The sequence below is a fragment of the Fusarium phalaenopsidis genome, assembly GCF_050370095.1.
Source record: "Fusarium phalaenopsidis strain FUZ10S chromosome Unknown contig_32296, whole genome shotgun sequence".
Classification (NCBI taxonomy): Eukaryota; Fungi; Ascomycota; class Sordariomycetes; order Hypocreales; family Nectriaceae; genus Fusarium; species Fusarium phalaenopsidis.
The window spans coordinates 308,264-323,925 of NW_028145408.1; the positions used below are offsets into that span (position 1 = coordinate 308,264).

At 50.8% G+C, this 15,662-nt stretch overlaps 3 protein-coding genes across 3 annotated transcripts; all 3 read right to left on the bottom strand.

The window, feature by feature from the left end:
• Positions 1-3,079: 3,079 nt before the first annotated feature.
• On the bottom strand, positions 3,080-4,328 carry LRP88_05682 (Gfo/Idh/MocA family protein; the record flags this gene model as incomplete). The annotated part of the gene is made up of 2 exons (XM_083242232.1): positions 3,080-4,214; positions 4,267-4,328. The coding sequence occupies 2 exons, from the start codon at positions 4,326-4,328 to the stop codon at positions 3,080-3,082; spliced, it is 1,197 nt and encodes a 398-aa protein (XP_083101168.1).
• A 6,193-nt stretch (positions 4,329-10,521) lies between these two features.
• LRP88_05683 (uncharacterized protein) lies at positions 10,522-11,932 on the bottom strand (the record flags this gene model as incomplete). The annotated part of the gene is made up of 3 exons (XM_083242233.1): positions 10,522-10,607; positions 10,720-11,362; positions 11,414-11,932. 3 exons carry the CDS (start codon positions 11,930-11,932, stop codon positions 10,522-10,524), a joined length of 1,248 nt encoding a protein of 415 aa, XP_083101169.1.
• A 624-nt stretch (positions 11,933-12,556) lies between these two features.
• LRP88_05684 (Six-hairpin glycosidase-like protein) lies at positions 12,557-15,031 on the bottom strand (the record flags this gene model as incomplete). The annotated part of the gene is made up of 1 exon (XM_083242234.1): positions 12,557-15,031. One exon carries the CDS (start codon positions 15,029-15,031, stop codon positions 12,557-12,559), a length of 2,475 nt encoding a protein of 824 aa, XP_083101170.1.
• Positions 15,032-15,662: the final 631 nt, after the last annotated feature.

The following is a 15,662-nucleotide window of genomic DNA, read 5'->3' on the forward strand; positions in this document are numbered from 1 at the left end:
ACTGCTACAAAGACCCAAACTCGCAATCCACGGTTGGCTCGGCCGTGCGCATTCCGCCGTGGCTTTTTGGCATGTGGTGTCCATACGTCAAGGTTATGGCGTGGCTGCGGTATGGTTTGCGCCATGGCTGTCAGATCATGAACATTGCTTGAGAAGAGAGGGGCATCCCAATCTGTCTGCCAATCGGAGAGACATAGCATGCACGTGCTATCTCCGCTGCTGAACTTCTTTTGTTGTTTCTTGGCTTCTCAACTCAACCGTCTGCTCTTCACTACTCGTATCGTTGCACCCTTACATGAAAGGAAGAAAGGTTGGCCAAGCCCAGCACACCTTGGCTGGAGGGCGTTGGAGACATGAAGTGGGGTCGAAAATTGGGGGTCGAGTGAAGGCGTGCGTGAGACCATCAAAGGGCGTACGGTGGCTGCTGGTGATGCCACTGAAAAATGCGACAGCAGGACTTCCTCTCGAATGCGCTGACAGATAAGCCAAATTCTCCATCTCGACTTGGATGGATATCACCAGTCTTATACTCCTCGTTATTACTTGAGCAGACAATATTTCACCGGCGCCCAGCAAAGCTGCGTCGTATTGATGCCTCCAGACCCACATCAAATAGGTATAAAGCGCAGTTGGAAAAGTTCGCTATGGGGGATCGACGTATTAAATACAGCTCTCCGTTTTCTCAGAGCGAAAAACGAGAGTCTGACCATCATTCTCGACCATCACTTCAATTCCAAGATCTATACGTCTGGATCTAGGCTCGTAGGGGAGGTGGTCCTCAACACGGACAGGGCCATGAAGCTTGAGGGTCTACATATCCTGCTAGTGGGTAGAGCAGAGACCCGACGACATTATCCGGATGCTGTCAATATAGCATCTCACCAATTTTTGAGGTTACAAATGCCTACCTCAGCATCTACATACCCTACCGATCGCGTCATTCAGCCATCCACGACGTACAACTTCCCCTTCTGCTTTATCGTCCCTACACAACTCGCGATAGGAGCCTGCTCCCACCGCGTGGAAACATCGAATACGCGAAACCACCATTTACGGTTACCACCAACGTTGGGCAGCTGGGAGAGGGATGACATGGGTCCGGAGGTAGCCACCATCACATACTCTATCGAGGCCTGGATGTCGGCGAAATCACTGACAGATTCGGCCACCCTAAGGCTAGATGCCTACCAGGCAGTGAATGTTATCGGCACAACCTTCGAGGATCCGCCGTTGAGCCTTGATCATGAGAACAGAGCATACACTCTACAACACTCGTGCAACGTTGGCACCCACCTTCTCTCCCCTTCTGATGGCAAGATAAAAGCAACTGCCGCGCAACCTGGCGCCATCCAGCTTACAAATGACGGCTACAGCGCAGGCTGCTTTACAGTTCCTGTTGGTTTGACATTTGAACCCTCCTCCGTGAATATCATTCCACCTCAGTACTGCTCCATCTCTGCAAAGCTCGAGGCGCAGACGTTGTACAGCTATGAGCCGATGATACTTCTACCGAGCATGAAAGAGATGGAGATCAACTGTTATCCATGCCGGAGGAAAACAGTCTCTCTGGACCCTTTAACCATCCAGGTTCAGTGGTCTCAACACCCAAGCCCAGATGTCGTGTATGCGACTATACGACATGGGCATTGCCTGCCACCCAGATTCCACACCGCAGCCATCGAGATTCCACTTCAATTGCCCATACACACCAAAATGTTTCTCCCGACCTTTTACAGCTGCCTCATCTCCCGCACCTATACAATCTATCTGGTCCTAATCATCGCGGGGGCCCGACTGAGACTCTCTACACCAATTCAGATCATCATGGAGCCTTCCCAGGTCAGCATGGACCATACGGGGCTTCATGGGAACCCCCAAAGCCCTTTTGACGCTTCTACGCTATATACCGGGCGTGAATTAGGGGGGCAGCCATGCGTCACAGAGCTTCTGCCGGGCTATTCCGAAGTATAAGACAAAAGGACTGGGTGTTAGTTAAACGCATGGGGGTTGGTAAGAACAAGGCCTTTACAGAGAGGGTGGGAACCTTTTTCAACGATAGGGTAATTATTGTTGTTATCAACGATTTCTGTAGAAGAGCCTGAAGAGGCCATCGGCAACAACAATAATAATAACCATCTATTGGCTCAGTCATCCCATCGGTCTTCTGGCTCAGTTATCCCATCAAGGGCTGAACTTCAACTATAGCAAAGAACACAATATGAACACCTCATAGCATTTATACCAATGCTAACACAGTGGCCTCCGTTTTTAAGTCTTTTCTAGTGCCCACAGTAGAAGACGAGAACAATAACAAAGGACACATCTAACAGGGTAATCAGTCTTCTCCTACACGCCCTTTAATCTTCACTGCACATGATGGGGATAGGGTGATAGCCAAAGCACCTTACCAGGGAACCCACGTGAAACCTGCCGCGAATTAAGCTTAATCGCTGTACAAATTCTGGCAAATTGGGCCGGCCAAGCTAGACCTACCTCCTCGATCAAAGTATCCATTGTCGTTGCATGTTTTGCTCGTGATGCCAAGTTTACCCTGCCAAAAGATCAAGCCATCAACGCAAAGGCGTCAAGCTTCCAGGGTCTACGGCAAGGCGTAGGGCGTAGGGCGTAGGGCGCAGGGCGTAGGGCGTAGGGCGGGAGAGACCCGATCTCGTCGAGAGAGGAGCGGCTTAAAAATCCTAGCCTGGTTGATCGGAAGATAACCCCCCTCCCCCCCCCCCCCAAAAAAAAAAGCTAATTAAAAACACTTTGACGAAATCTCCAGGCTTAGAGGTATGAATGTGTTCATCGCCAGAGCAGGGGATGGGTCTCGATGGCTCTGCAATGCAGTGCGCACCCAAAAACATCCAGCTCAGATGTGACAATAACATCTGCAGATTGCGCCGTCATAATATCAGATTCCAGGTGCCAATGGCATTTCATTGCCACTATTGCTAATGCTTTCCTTCTAAAGAAAACCCAAGTGTCATCATCGTGAACAGCAACAAGATTTGTAAGACAACTATATATATGCTTCATGAGAAAGCCAAGGGACATTGGTGATCTTAGACTTGCTCTACCACTATAGAGGATACTCTACAGTTTCGACCTCATCGGGGCATCTGATCCCTGCCTCAGCTCTCACCTGGTCCATAATTTCCATAATCAGGATACTTTCATCCAACTCCAGCTGTGTACCCTCCTTGCGGCCCTCCACCAAAGCCCGGCCAGCATCATCGGCCTCCCAGAACAATCCATGTCCTTGACCTTCAGGATTAGAGCTTGATCCATACCCGTTGTACCATCCACTTCCCTCGCCTGGGCCTGGCTGCGGCCATTGCTTATCATCAATCGTTCCATCCTTCAGAACGAGTCTGGTTCGGGTCGGTCGATAAGCTGGAGGAAACACCTGAACTTCGCCGTACTGTCCCTGAATGCGGATATTGGGCACAACTGCGCCTTGCCTCTGGGCGATGGCATCATTGGACAAACCCAAAGAGGTTGAGGCGACCGCGTGTGCGATTCCACCCTGCTCCTCAGACCGAGGGAACTCGAGAAGGATCGTAGTCATTGCGTCAACACCAGTCCGGCTGTATTTGGCAACAGCACTTTTGATAGTCGGGAGACTTCTAGAAGATGCTGACTGAAGGCTGTACAGAGACTGGAATACCCAAGTCAGGCTGTAGATGCCTCCATCGAGCAGAATTCCACCGGCAAGATCAGGATTGACCATGATGTGGGAATCGTCCTCGAAACCACCCGCGTACGGCAGACTGTGTTCGGCCAACACCCTTTCAACAGGACCAATTTTTCCAGACTCGATAACCTCGCGGACGTAGAGGGAGAGGGGAAAGTATCGAGTCCAGAGCCCTTCCATCAGGAGTAAGTTCTTCTCTCGGGCCTTCTCAGCGAGCTTCCTGGCTTGCTTGGCGTTCACAGTAAATGCCTTCTCGCAGAGCACGTTCTTACCGGCTTCAAGACAAAGCATGGTGTTTTGATAGTGGTGAGAGTGAGGTGTGGCAATATAGATGATTTCAACATCAGGGTCCTGAACGAGCTCGGCATAGGAGCCGTAGGCCTTGGCGTGAGATGGAGCATCGCAGTGCCGCAGGAACTCTTCCGCTCTAGACTTTGAGGTTGAAGATGCGGCCGCAACAAGTTCGTGACGGATGTCAGAAACTGACCACGTACTGGGGTCGACTGAGAGATCTCGGCCGCTATGTCATCTTAGGGACATAGCCAGGGGTCAGGGATTGTGGCCGAACTTACAAGGCCTTGGCGATGCCTCCAGTTGCGAGGATTCCCCAGCGAATTGTCCTTGGCTCAGGCATTTCGAGTCGTCTTAGATAAAGCTTGATGAAGGTTGGCTTACTGCAGCTTGTGGAAGTCGAAGGTCAAGGAGTGTGTTCTTATACTCGACAGCTCTGAGCCAGGCTAGGCCGCCCTAATGGCGCAATAGTTTTGACCAACTTAGACTGCCAGAAAGAACAATAGATGGCGTGACGAGATAAGACAGTTATCTCTATCGACATGGTCTGAAAGGCGCCGCAGACGAAAGGCGTGATTTTGACATGTGGCGGGGCCTAACAGAGGTGGTGACGTCCATCCTAGGCCAACATCGCTGGGGTTCCACATCATCTATGTACTGGCCAACTCGGCAAGTTCCGGTTGGTGTGTCTCTTTGCCAAAAAAGACGTCAAATAAAATCACCCTGGCATTACTATCTGTCAAACTCAGTGTGAGGCCCATCGTTGTCCTTCTCCCTCTGCTATCCACGAGCGATTGCTTGGCTTCCTCGGTCCCCCAGGAAGTGGACTTCATCTTCTCCTCACCAGCCGCCACAATCACGGGCTACCGATGCATTGCACGCCGCTGCTCTCTAACTTTATCTGTCCATCGTAAAGGAAGGAATATTTCATTTAAAGATATCTAGCCCATATCCGGCCAAAGGATACTCTCATCTGTGTCCATTTGCATCCAAAAAGCCTGGCGAAACTGTGAGTAAGGGCATCTTGTATACCAACATATGGTCCCGTTGACTTACCGAAGAATCAATGTCCAGCCAGTCTGTGGTATTCCATTGACTGAATAGATGGGCATCGTTCAATATAGAGGCGTTCCCAATGTCGACTTGTTGTCCAGCACCCCCTGGCATTGCACCCACCGCTAGTGCGTGTTCTGGTAGATCACATTGGCCCACCTCTGACAATTCTGCCATCTGTTCTGGAGGATATGTCGTCGTTCTAGTATTGGATTCGGCTATTACGGTTCGAAACTCCTCGAGTATGACGGCGTATCGTCGGCTTGGTGAGTTTGAGGCGGTGGCATTAGCCAGATGGGTATGGCATCTTTCAGCCAACTCAAGTAACATGGACCGATCATGTCTGGAGTTCGAATGCTTGATCCGACGTTGCCGAATCTCCCACACATATGTGACCACTAGAGCGCAAAAGGTTACGTAGTGCGTCCACCAGAATGCATGGAAGATTGGGCCCTCTTGAGCCAGCTCATCCACAGTTTCCAGAACCGCCTTTGCGGCCTTGATGCACTCTGTGACTTGGCTCTCATGCGTGTTAGACGAGCTGCCGAGAAGGAACAGTCGGTTGGCGTGTAAGATGGCGTGCAAGTGTGCCAACCTCAAGACTGTCGCTTGGCGGCGATAGCTAGGAATAAGCATAGACGGGGGTATAGACCCAAGATGTATCGGAAGGCTCGCATGCCATTCACGAACACGTTGAATGAGCCGGTTGGCAGCCGAAACTCGTTCGGCTTCCGAGATGGCACGGAAAGTATACACTTCTCGAGAGACTGACCCAACGAGTTTGGCGATTCTAGTTGTATTTGACAGTTAGAGAGCCTAGTCTTGTACAGGAACGCGCTATCGAGGAGACTAACCTTGCGTGAAATATCAGGGCATCAATGTGGCAATCTTTGGGGGTATCGGCCGCATTGATGGGACCATCCACTGTCATCGCCTCATCGTCAACTGACTCTGGAAGATCCTGATTGATGTCCTCATCGTGAAAATGCCGTGGCCGTCCGAATATTACGGCAAGGTAGTTGTCAACGATGTACGCGGTCCAGAAAGTACGAATACCACATTGCGTGTGAATGTAGTCGTTCCGTGAGCTTATTCCTCTCTTCCAGTTGCCACGTCGATAAAGACCAAGGGCGGTGACGAGGTGGAGCGCATTACCAAAGACATACCAGCCCCGATTGAATCGTGACGTCGTGAGTAGGTAGAGGACGTGGATGACCTTGGCCTGCGCTGCCTCGAGTCTCGGAAACCCTGCTTCGTCATCTGCGAAACGAGTTGACAAGACGTAAAGCTCGTCGCTGGCTCTGAGTGCCTCGCTCTCATCTTCCGCTGATAAAAACCCCCTGGACTTCTCTTGATGGAGCCTAGCAATAGCCAGTGCAGCCAGAACAATGGCCGCCTCTGCTCGACCAATGTCGCTCCACAAGGCGCGGCCCTCATCGTGATTCCTCTTCAGGATCGCCAGCCATCTCTCGGCTGTTGGCCGATGCAGCATGCGATAAGTTGCAATACATACTTCGAAGTATAGTGCAAGCAGTTTGTTGCACTCAACAAGATCTGGAAGGGTGGATAGGCCATTACCGGGGAACTCGGGCAACGGCTTGTCACCCGCCGTCATCAACGATTGGTTGTCAGACAAGGGTTGGGCTTTTCCCGATGGACCATTCTTATTCTGAGCCGAAAGGCGCTTCAGAGCTCGTTGGATAAATGTGAGGCCTGATTTCGAGTCAAACACTTGTCCCTGAATCTCCGCTATGGACAACTCTGGCGATGATCTGGATGCCACAGTGCTCTCATTCGGTCGACGCAAGAGGCCAAGGTCATCACCAACAGCGGTGGTGGGTCCGCGGCCGGTTGACAATGCGCGGTGCCTAGATATATCTTCGACGGATGGAAAAGCACTCGTAGACGAGCTCTTGGGGCGAGTCTCTGCTGGAGGTGGCGTTGGTGGTCGGCCACGGGTGTACTTTGCATCGTAGGAGCATTCTCTTCCTTTGGCCACGCATTTTGCGCATGGTAGATCACCTGTGCACCTGGCCTTTCTTGACTTGCAAAAGTCACATGCTCGGCTCACTTTGCGGACCTTGCGAGGCCCAGGATCGACTCCGTCTGTTGACTTGTTCCGTTTGGATCTGCTCGAGGTGAGCTCGGATGGAGTTGCGACAAGAATAGACGGCGTCTCAGCATCGGTTTCAACACCTCCCCTGGCCTCGCTTGAGGGAGATAGCATCATATGAGGTGTTTCCTCCATTGAAAGCGACGATGGTGGAGGATTGATGGAGAGGCGGAAAAGGTGACGGAAAAGCTACGCGTTGACATGAGGGGAGGCGGATAAATGACGACGGACTCACGTGTTCTCTTATCCGCTCACAGCCGAGGATAATGCTGCTACCCTAGACTCTCCTGACCCGCTGAGAAATTAGCAACATTTCCAGTGATCAATCTATATATAACTCCCTCTTAATAACCAGTGGCCTCGTTTTTTACTGATGTAGAGCATGCATAGCGAGACTTTTATGTAAAGCGTGCTAACCGAGAGTTTCTATGAAAGAAACATGTGTTTTGGGTTGCATAGTGTTGAAATCTATAGAAGAGAAGCATTCAAGCGCAACAACATGAGAAGAAGCGTCAGCCGAGTGGAAAATTAATAGAGAATCATGAAGTCAATCACGCGTCAAGATGTGCGTATTTTGACCATACCGAGCAGCAAGTCATCAGAGCCCTGCCGCGTCTCAGGGCGTCGGGGCTTGTGGGGATGGTCAAGGCTGATAGCAAATTAAAAGCGTGGAGGTGCTGATAAGAAATACTTGGCAAGAAGTGACACATGCTCTTTTTGCTAAGTACTCGCTAGCAAGCTCAACATGACAATAATATTCCGTGCAAAACAAATTGCATAAAGGCGCCCACTCACCTCGACCTTGCTTAGAATTTGTTACCTATCATTTAAATACCTTGATATCTCGACAGTCCAGAAGTCTCTACTCTCAGTTGTCTTGTCCTCCAAAGGCCTTGAAAACTGCAGCATGAACTGCAGCATCCATCGACCCAACCGAAATGAGCTATCTCGGCTTCTTAGGCAGGCCGAGTGGAAGGAATTGAACCTGGCCATCGCCGTCGAAACGTTTGGCCAATATGAGTTAAGATGCATCAAAACTTCAAAGTTTCGTTCAAGACGAAGTTTCGCGGCTGCAATCTCAGCATCATCGGTGCTGAACAGAAGAGTGTGTAGTTGAACCGTGGATGCGAGGACGAGCATATGGCCAACGAGAGAGGATAAGAGTTGGGTTTGTGGTTGTGGTTGTGCTCGGTGGATGATCTCGCAGAAGTTCGTAGCATAAAGCTTGCATTTCTTGGCAAAACAGTGTGTCGGGTTTGTTGGTGATGTATCCGTGCTATCCTGGATGAGGTAGAGGAACTGGTAGAATAGACGCTGGCCGACATTGTTATACAGGATGTGCAGGTTGAGAAAAGCCTGTCCGAGATTCTTCTCTACCCAGTAGGCAATATTGGCGTCGTTATACTGGAATCGAACCGGTAGGCTGCTTTTCCAAGTATCAAAAGAAATTGATAACTGCTGAACCGACTGCTGGATATCTTCATCTTTGGTAGCCCCCGAAGCAACGCCGGCGTTGAGTTTGTTGACGTCGTCGAGGAGTCTATTAAGTTCCACCATGTATCCAAGTAAGGACAATGATGAGTCTGCATTGGGATGGGGTCTGATCCGCAATCCACAGCCGGGCGAGTTAGAATCATGCCTGAGTTGTAAAAACTCCCACTCGTCGATAGGGAGGGGGACTTTTTCATTGGGATTTAGCGTCCTAGGGATACATAGAGCAGCCGAGTGCCAGGTTTCTATTGTGATGATTGACCACCAGACTTCCAAGAGAGGTGAGCCCGGGAAACCGACCATGTCAATATTATACGTACTTCGGTGATAAAGCTCTTGCTCAATGGGTGAGTCTGCCACAGCATTAGGAAGATCTAGAAGCAGAGCCATACGTGAGGCAATTGCATAATAGACAGACTCGGTGTCTGGATCTCCTTCGACCTGGAATATGATCCCCAAAAGAATACACGCCTGTATCGTGGTTATCGACTTGTCGCGCAGATTGAGCAATCTTTGTGCCTCTTCAGCATACGGCCGACCACGATCACAAGGCTCGATGCCCTCAAAGCCAGGGTGCGATGAGAATCGCGCAGAGAGGCTTATAATAGCGAGGAAAAGGACCTTGGGAATTGTGCCATCCCGAACCGCTGCCTTCAAAGTTGGGCGGTGGAATAGACTGGGAAATGAGGCATTGACATGAATAAAGTAGAGGTCTAAGAGCTCGTCAGAGAGATCCGGGTCAGGAACGGCGGCGGACGAGACGCGAGAGGTGGCAAGTATGTCGGGATCAACGAGAGGGGCGTAGCCCTGAGCTGAGCCTTGAGCGGGTGAAGGCTTGAAGTCGACTGTGCACTCTAGTCCCTTCTCGATGCAGTACGCACAACTGGTTCCTTGTCGAGCACGGAGGCATCTTTTGCGCCGCTCACTTTTGGAGGTTGTGTTAGCAACAGGAGATTAAAGGGTTAGATTGCACCTACCGGCAATGTACACAGGCTGACACAGGCCGCATGACTTCACATACCTCTATCCTTAGCAGACAAGGAAGGACATTTGTCTTGGAGTATCTGGTTTCTCATCAGGGGGTAAAAGCCTCCAAGACAGACACGAACAGAATGCGGGGGAGGGTAATCATCACCTGATCTGTGAGGATAGACAATACACCTCGGTCAAATCTTAGTCCGAAGCCTCTCCCTTTTAAATTCGCGCTCCTCATTCATCACAAGAGGTAGATGGCATCTTACACGCCCGCTGGCATTCACCAGAGATCCACACTCGCAAACACGGTATACTGCTGATCTCAATTGAAAAGAATAAGCTACTGAACCCGGTATTTACACCTGAAAGTGAGTTATAAACCCCGCTCCCCTATGACCACTTCCTCCAAGTTTCATTGGCAGGCTGTGCGTAAACATGTCCATCGATAGTTGTCTTCAAAGTCCCATTTGCCTGAAATATGTTTGTTAAAACATCGATATCGAGATGAAACCCATCGGAGCTCGTTATCTTGGTGTTTGTTGACTTTCCAGTCTGCGTGAGGTTGGAATACCAGTCGATGTGTGGGAGGGTTGATGATAAAGTCGAGGTTTCCACTCTCTCAAACCCATTGAGCAATGTCGACCCATCATCTGAGTAACCATAATAAGTCACACTAATCTCGCTTATGGATCCATCATTTCTCCCAACGATCTCAACATCTGCGTATCCCTCTTTCGTGCCCTTCGGAGCATAGTTACCTGCTGGCGGGGCTAGTCGAGCTGGGGTAGCTTGGCCAGGGGAATATGGCACACCCCAGGGGATCTCATCCGAGATGGGCTTGACCGCAGACAGTTTGAGTGGCTTCCGGGTAGAGAGAGTGGCCAACACCACACGTGTCCGCCTGCTACCAGGCTCCTCTGAAGGGTAGCATGGAAGTGGGTTCTTCCCTCCACATGCCGGTGCGATAGTCTGAGCCTCCCAGTATACGATCTGAGTTCCGTCAGGAGACCATCTCGGATCAGCCATCGCATTCCAATCAGGGTCATCGAGATCACCACTGCCAGCAACACCCTGGCCACCATTGATTTTCTGGCCAAAGTACTGCCTACGGTCTCCATAGCGATCCAGCAAGTATGGTCTGAAATACCGCCGCTGGCCATTATTCCTGGTAGCTTCCTGGTAGCCGACGTGACGGAAGTGGTGATCAGATCTGTGATGGGAGGGATGTTCCTCATGCCTGAGAGCCACATCTGCCGATCTGTTCCGCGTGTATCCTCAATCGTGACCCACTGGTCATCAGGCGAAATAGCCACTGGGTCACAGTACTCAGGGTGGCTAGTGAGCCTCCTCACCTTGCCGGTCTGAAGGTGCACGGCAAAGACATCGATGTTGGAGGACTTGACTGGAAACCCGACGTACGTAGCTTCAGTGCCTCGGCCACTAAATCCTCGGAATTCGCCCACGGCAATGGCATCCTGATTGACGAAGATGGCATCCCCCTTGACCTCGACCGGTTGCTTGCTATTCGGATTGAATAGCCGGGTGACTCGAAGAAGGTCATATCGAGGAGTCAGAGTGGTACCAGTGGTTGGCTTAGCGTTGAACTGCAGTCTGCCAAAGTAGGCAAACTGGCTTAGCTTTCCGTTTGCAGTGCTAAAAGAACTGAAGCCAATGTGCACACCGTCGGGATGTAAACGCAGCTCTCGGATTGAGCCACCGTTGCCGCTACCATCGGGAGTTGTGTTCTATCGGATGGGATAGATGTGAGAACGTGTAGGGGTACACTCTCTGCTGACAAGGTCGTATTTTCCACAGTCTAGAATGTTGGTCCCGAATGGGATCCTCTTCCCATCCCTAAACGCCTGAGGGTAATCAAAGGTCATGGTTCTCCCGATGGCGTTTTGATCGGGTATCCCACAAGTCAGACACTTCCAGGGGTCTCCATTGGGGAACTTCTTGCCGTTGGTTTTCACAGCTAGAATGTGGCTACCATTGTAAACACTGGCAGGATCAGGAGATAGGGGGGCGCCGGTGAAGGTAACGAAAACCAGGACATGCTTTCCATCTGGGAGGAAGCCACCTGCTTGGAAATCCAAGTTTGACGACAGGGTCATGCAGCCCGTGCCCCTTGGATTAATCTCCGAAGTGCAAGCACCGATATTGGTGCTGGGGGAAACAGGTGGGAGAGGTAATGTCGTGAGGTGAATAGGTTCTGGATTTGGGGGCGGCGGTACATCGACCCTTGGGACGAATCTGGCCATTGTAGAAGGGGCCATGGCCACAAAGGCGAGGAAAGGGAATAGAGAAGAATACATGTTGAGAAATCACTGTGGTCTGAAGAGAACGAGGTGGTGAAACCGTGAGTAAGACCAATCCATTTATACAGGTTCTTTTTGCACGCAAGCAGTGTTTCCGCGTATTCGGCAATTCGATCACCGAGCAACACTACCTTCCCCAGCTTTGCGGGGGAGGACGTGGGGTTGAACGACGATCATTACTCCGGAAGTCCCGAGGAGTGCTTAAGCTCACACGAGCTCAATAGTTCCATACAGGGAAGTTCCTTTGAGGGTTGTACCCCGAGACTCCAGTTGATGTTTGCTAGAGTGAAGGTGTTTACCCCTATTCTCACTTCTTACCGTTTAGAACTTAGTGGCAACCCCTTTCTCGGTGTATTGAGTCGCGAGATATCATACGACTTGCCTAAATCATCTAACAACCAACCCCTCGGGTGAATTAGTTGGCCGGGCACTCCGTATTGAGACCCTCACTCTTTAGCCCTGTTTCAATATTTATCAGCGTTCATGTCAAAGGATGAAGACGGTAGTGCTTCGTATTTACTGACTACGCTGATCTTGAATTGCCATAATGGAGGGTTAATTCCCCAGTGTGCTCTGCCACAACGAAGGATCAACCATTAACGAAGCTAGCATCTATCTACATCAAGGATATCGTACAAACAAGTCTTTCTGAATAATGAAACGCATCTCTTCCTCCGATGCTATGCAAGCCATTTCCACACCAGGAAGAAAAGCGCGCACAGGTACCTTGGCTGACCCCTCAAAGTCTAGTCTCAGCCGTACCTCGGCATTCCCAGACTCATCCGTAGCCCACGACACATGCACAAGACCAATTTCCTTGCCATCCTTCATTTTGACAGGAACTTTAGCATTCATATTACGGAACAGTCCTAACCTCGGCCGAAACTCGATGGCAACCCAACCAGGCTCCGCTGGGCGGATTCCCACCACTTCTACCATGAATTCATATATCGAGACACTGCCCCAGGCGTGACAGTCTGAACGCTGCGATACACTATCCTCAACCCAAGTTGTGACGTTTTGCTGCAGCTGTTGACGCCAAGGGTCCCAAAACTGAACAAAGTTCTCATTGTAGAGAGTCCCGCCAGCTAGACTCAAGGCTCTCATGGTGTAAAAGGACATTGAGATAGACTCTTGCACAAAATGGCCAGCCTTAGTACGCTCCAGGCTTCCCCGTAGTAGCCTCTCGGCATTTTCCCCAGCCACTGCACCACAGAGGACGGCCCAGACCTGACAGTGTTGACTGTAGTCTGTAGAAGTTGCTGCTGATACCAAGGTATCGGGGAAGTACTGGCCATCAAAGCAGTGTGCTTCTAGAGCTGAAATGATGTTTTCCGCACGGCTGCGATACTCTAATGCAATAGCCTCCCTTCCTAAGGCATTGACCAGTTGCGCTGCGTGCTTAAGAGTATACGCATACAGCTGATTTGCGTAGGTAGAGATGCTTGTCCTGTTGATAGCCGGAGGAATGCCATGAGGTTTCCACTCCCTGGCCCAGTCCACAAAGTTCCATATCCCTGGCCTAACTTCAGAAGTAACCAGCCCATGGTGATCGACACGGCGATCGAAATACCGTAACACGGCATCGATGACCGACAGGAACTGGGACGTGAATGCCTTGTCGCCAAAGTACACCCAGTGATCTGCGACGAGGTTCACCCAGTATAGAGAGAAATGAGGTATAAATTGCTCTCTGTGTGAGGGGGCACGACTTGCTGTGAGCCCGAGGCGTGCTTGGAAGGAGTTGTGAAGTTGGATGATGGCTTGTCTTGCGAGGCGGTCGTCTCCAGAGACAAGGTACGTAAAGAGTGACGAACTGCGAGTATCCATAGCGTATTGAAGTTGCTCATAAAACGGGCAGTCCTCGTAGCAGTCATGCATGCAGTTGTAGAGCGTACGGATGCTAGTCTCCCAAAGCTGATGCCAGGTATCACTCTGCTCCGGCTCTGTACCAGCTACTGCAAAGCTTGCGCAAACATTGAGGGGATAGTTGACGGACTCGACGCTTAAACCGAGAAAGACCAAGTCAGAGGGTCCGACATCGAAGTCGAGATGAAGAAATCGAAACGTGCGGAAATGAAATGGCATGAAGACCTCAAGGGTATCTTCGTCGCCGTAGTACCCGAGAGATTCACTCGGCGCCACCCCTTGAAACTCGTAGATGTCCTTGGGGCCAAGCAGCGTCTTGTTGTAATCACAACGATCACCCTTTTGCCGGACCCATGGAGTCTCCTCTGACTCATCCTCGTAGCTCTCCGAGTACGTGACGGTTAAGGTGCCCCCACCAATTCCGGGACGTTTGAATCGAAGTCTTAGAAATGCCGTGACAAGATGAGGCATTTCGAAATCGAGAAAATGTTTGGTCTCGGCTGGGAGCAGGAGACCGTTGTCAACCTCCTGAGACAGAGAGTCCTTGAGCAAAGTAGCACTCCAAAGCTCAGGCTTTAGAGTACTGTGCACATTGTGTATCCCCAGCCCCATCATGTCTTGAACTCGAAGCGGAGGAACCAGACGAGGCGATAGCTGCCATGGAGGCGAGTTCCCAGTGGAGTTCTTAAACTCAAGTAATTTCGAGGCAACCCACTCAAGAGGGCGTGTTTCCGACCGGGATGTGCGCTCATAAATATGTAAAAATCGGTCTTCCGGCTCGTCGACTCTCAGAACAGTGGAGTGGTCAATGGCGGCTTCCCACAAGGCGCTACTTTCAAGCAGTTTAGCCCAGGGCTCGTCCGAGACAGAGACTCTGAGACCCGCCAGAGGCAGTCGAGGAAAGGACGGGGCATAGCTTGTGCTGTGGAAGAATCGGAGAACATGAACTCCGATCCTGTTGTGGCCCTGACGTAGGAACGGTGCAATGTCGATCGAGTCGTAGAACCAAAGGTCGCGATCTCCCTTGACTGGGCCAAAGGCAACGTATTGACCGTTCAAGTACAGCTTGTAGCGTGTATCAGCAGTGATGTGAATCATCAGCTTCTTGGGAGGCTCGTCTTTGATCTCAAATTCCCGTCTGAAGTAAACAAACAAGCCGGCTGTGTCACCCTGTTCCTCCGAAAAGGCAGGGTGCCACATCCAGGTTGTATCAAACTCCAGGGACATGATTGTTGAGGCTTGTGGTGCAATATTGGTTTGAAAAAGACAAAATAGCTCGGTGATGGAATTGGGTAAGGAGAATTGGAGGGAAGAAGTTCAATGTCGAGGGGGAACTTCTGCTTTTCGCCTCTCGGTAACTCGGGCCAAAGCTTATACGAAGTTTCCCCTCGGTAGCAAGGTGATCGAGTTGACACATGTTTCTACATGTTTCTGGGACCATGCAGTGTAAATCGGGGCAAGATTATACGATCCATCAAACACCAATGCTTGCGATTGGGCACGTGGCTCAATGATGCTAGGCGGTAAACTAGTCGGTAAACTAGGTAAGCGGAGAAGCTAAGCGGAGAAGCTAAGCGGGAAACCCCTGTCAGATCTCACAGTCCAACAAGGCACCCGGACACTCCCATCCGCGAATGGAAGAGTCATCTGATGCTCAGACATTAGATGATCGAGTTCGAGACTCACTGTTCAGCTTTGCCTGATTTCGGGAGCAGCCACACCACCATGTTTTCTCCACCTTCATCCCCGCGTTCGTTCGATCTCTCCATGGGGTATGGAGCAGGCCCATGTCCCAAGCTCGGGGTAATTGACAACGCCAGACGATGCTTTGGAGTGGATTTAAATGCCCTGTCTCGTC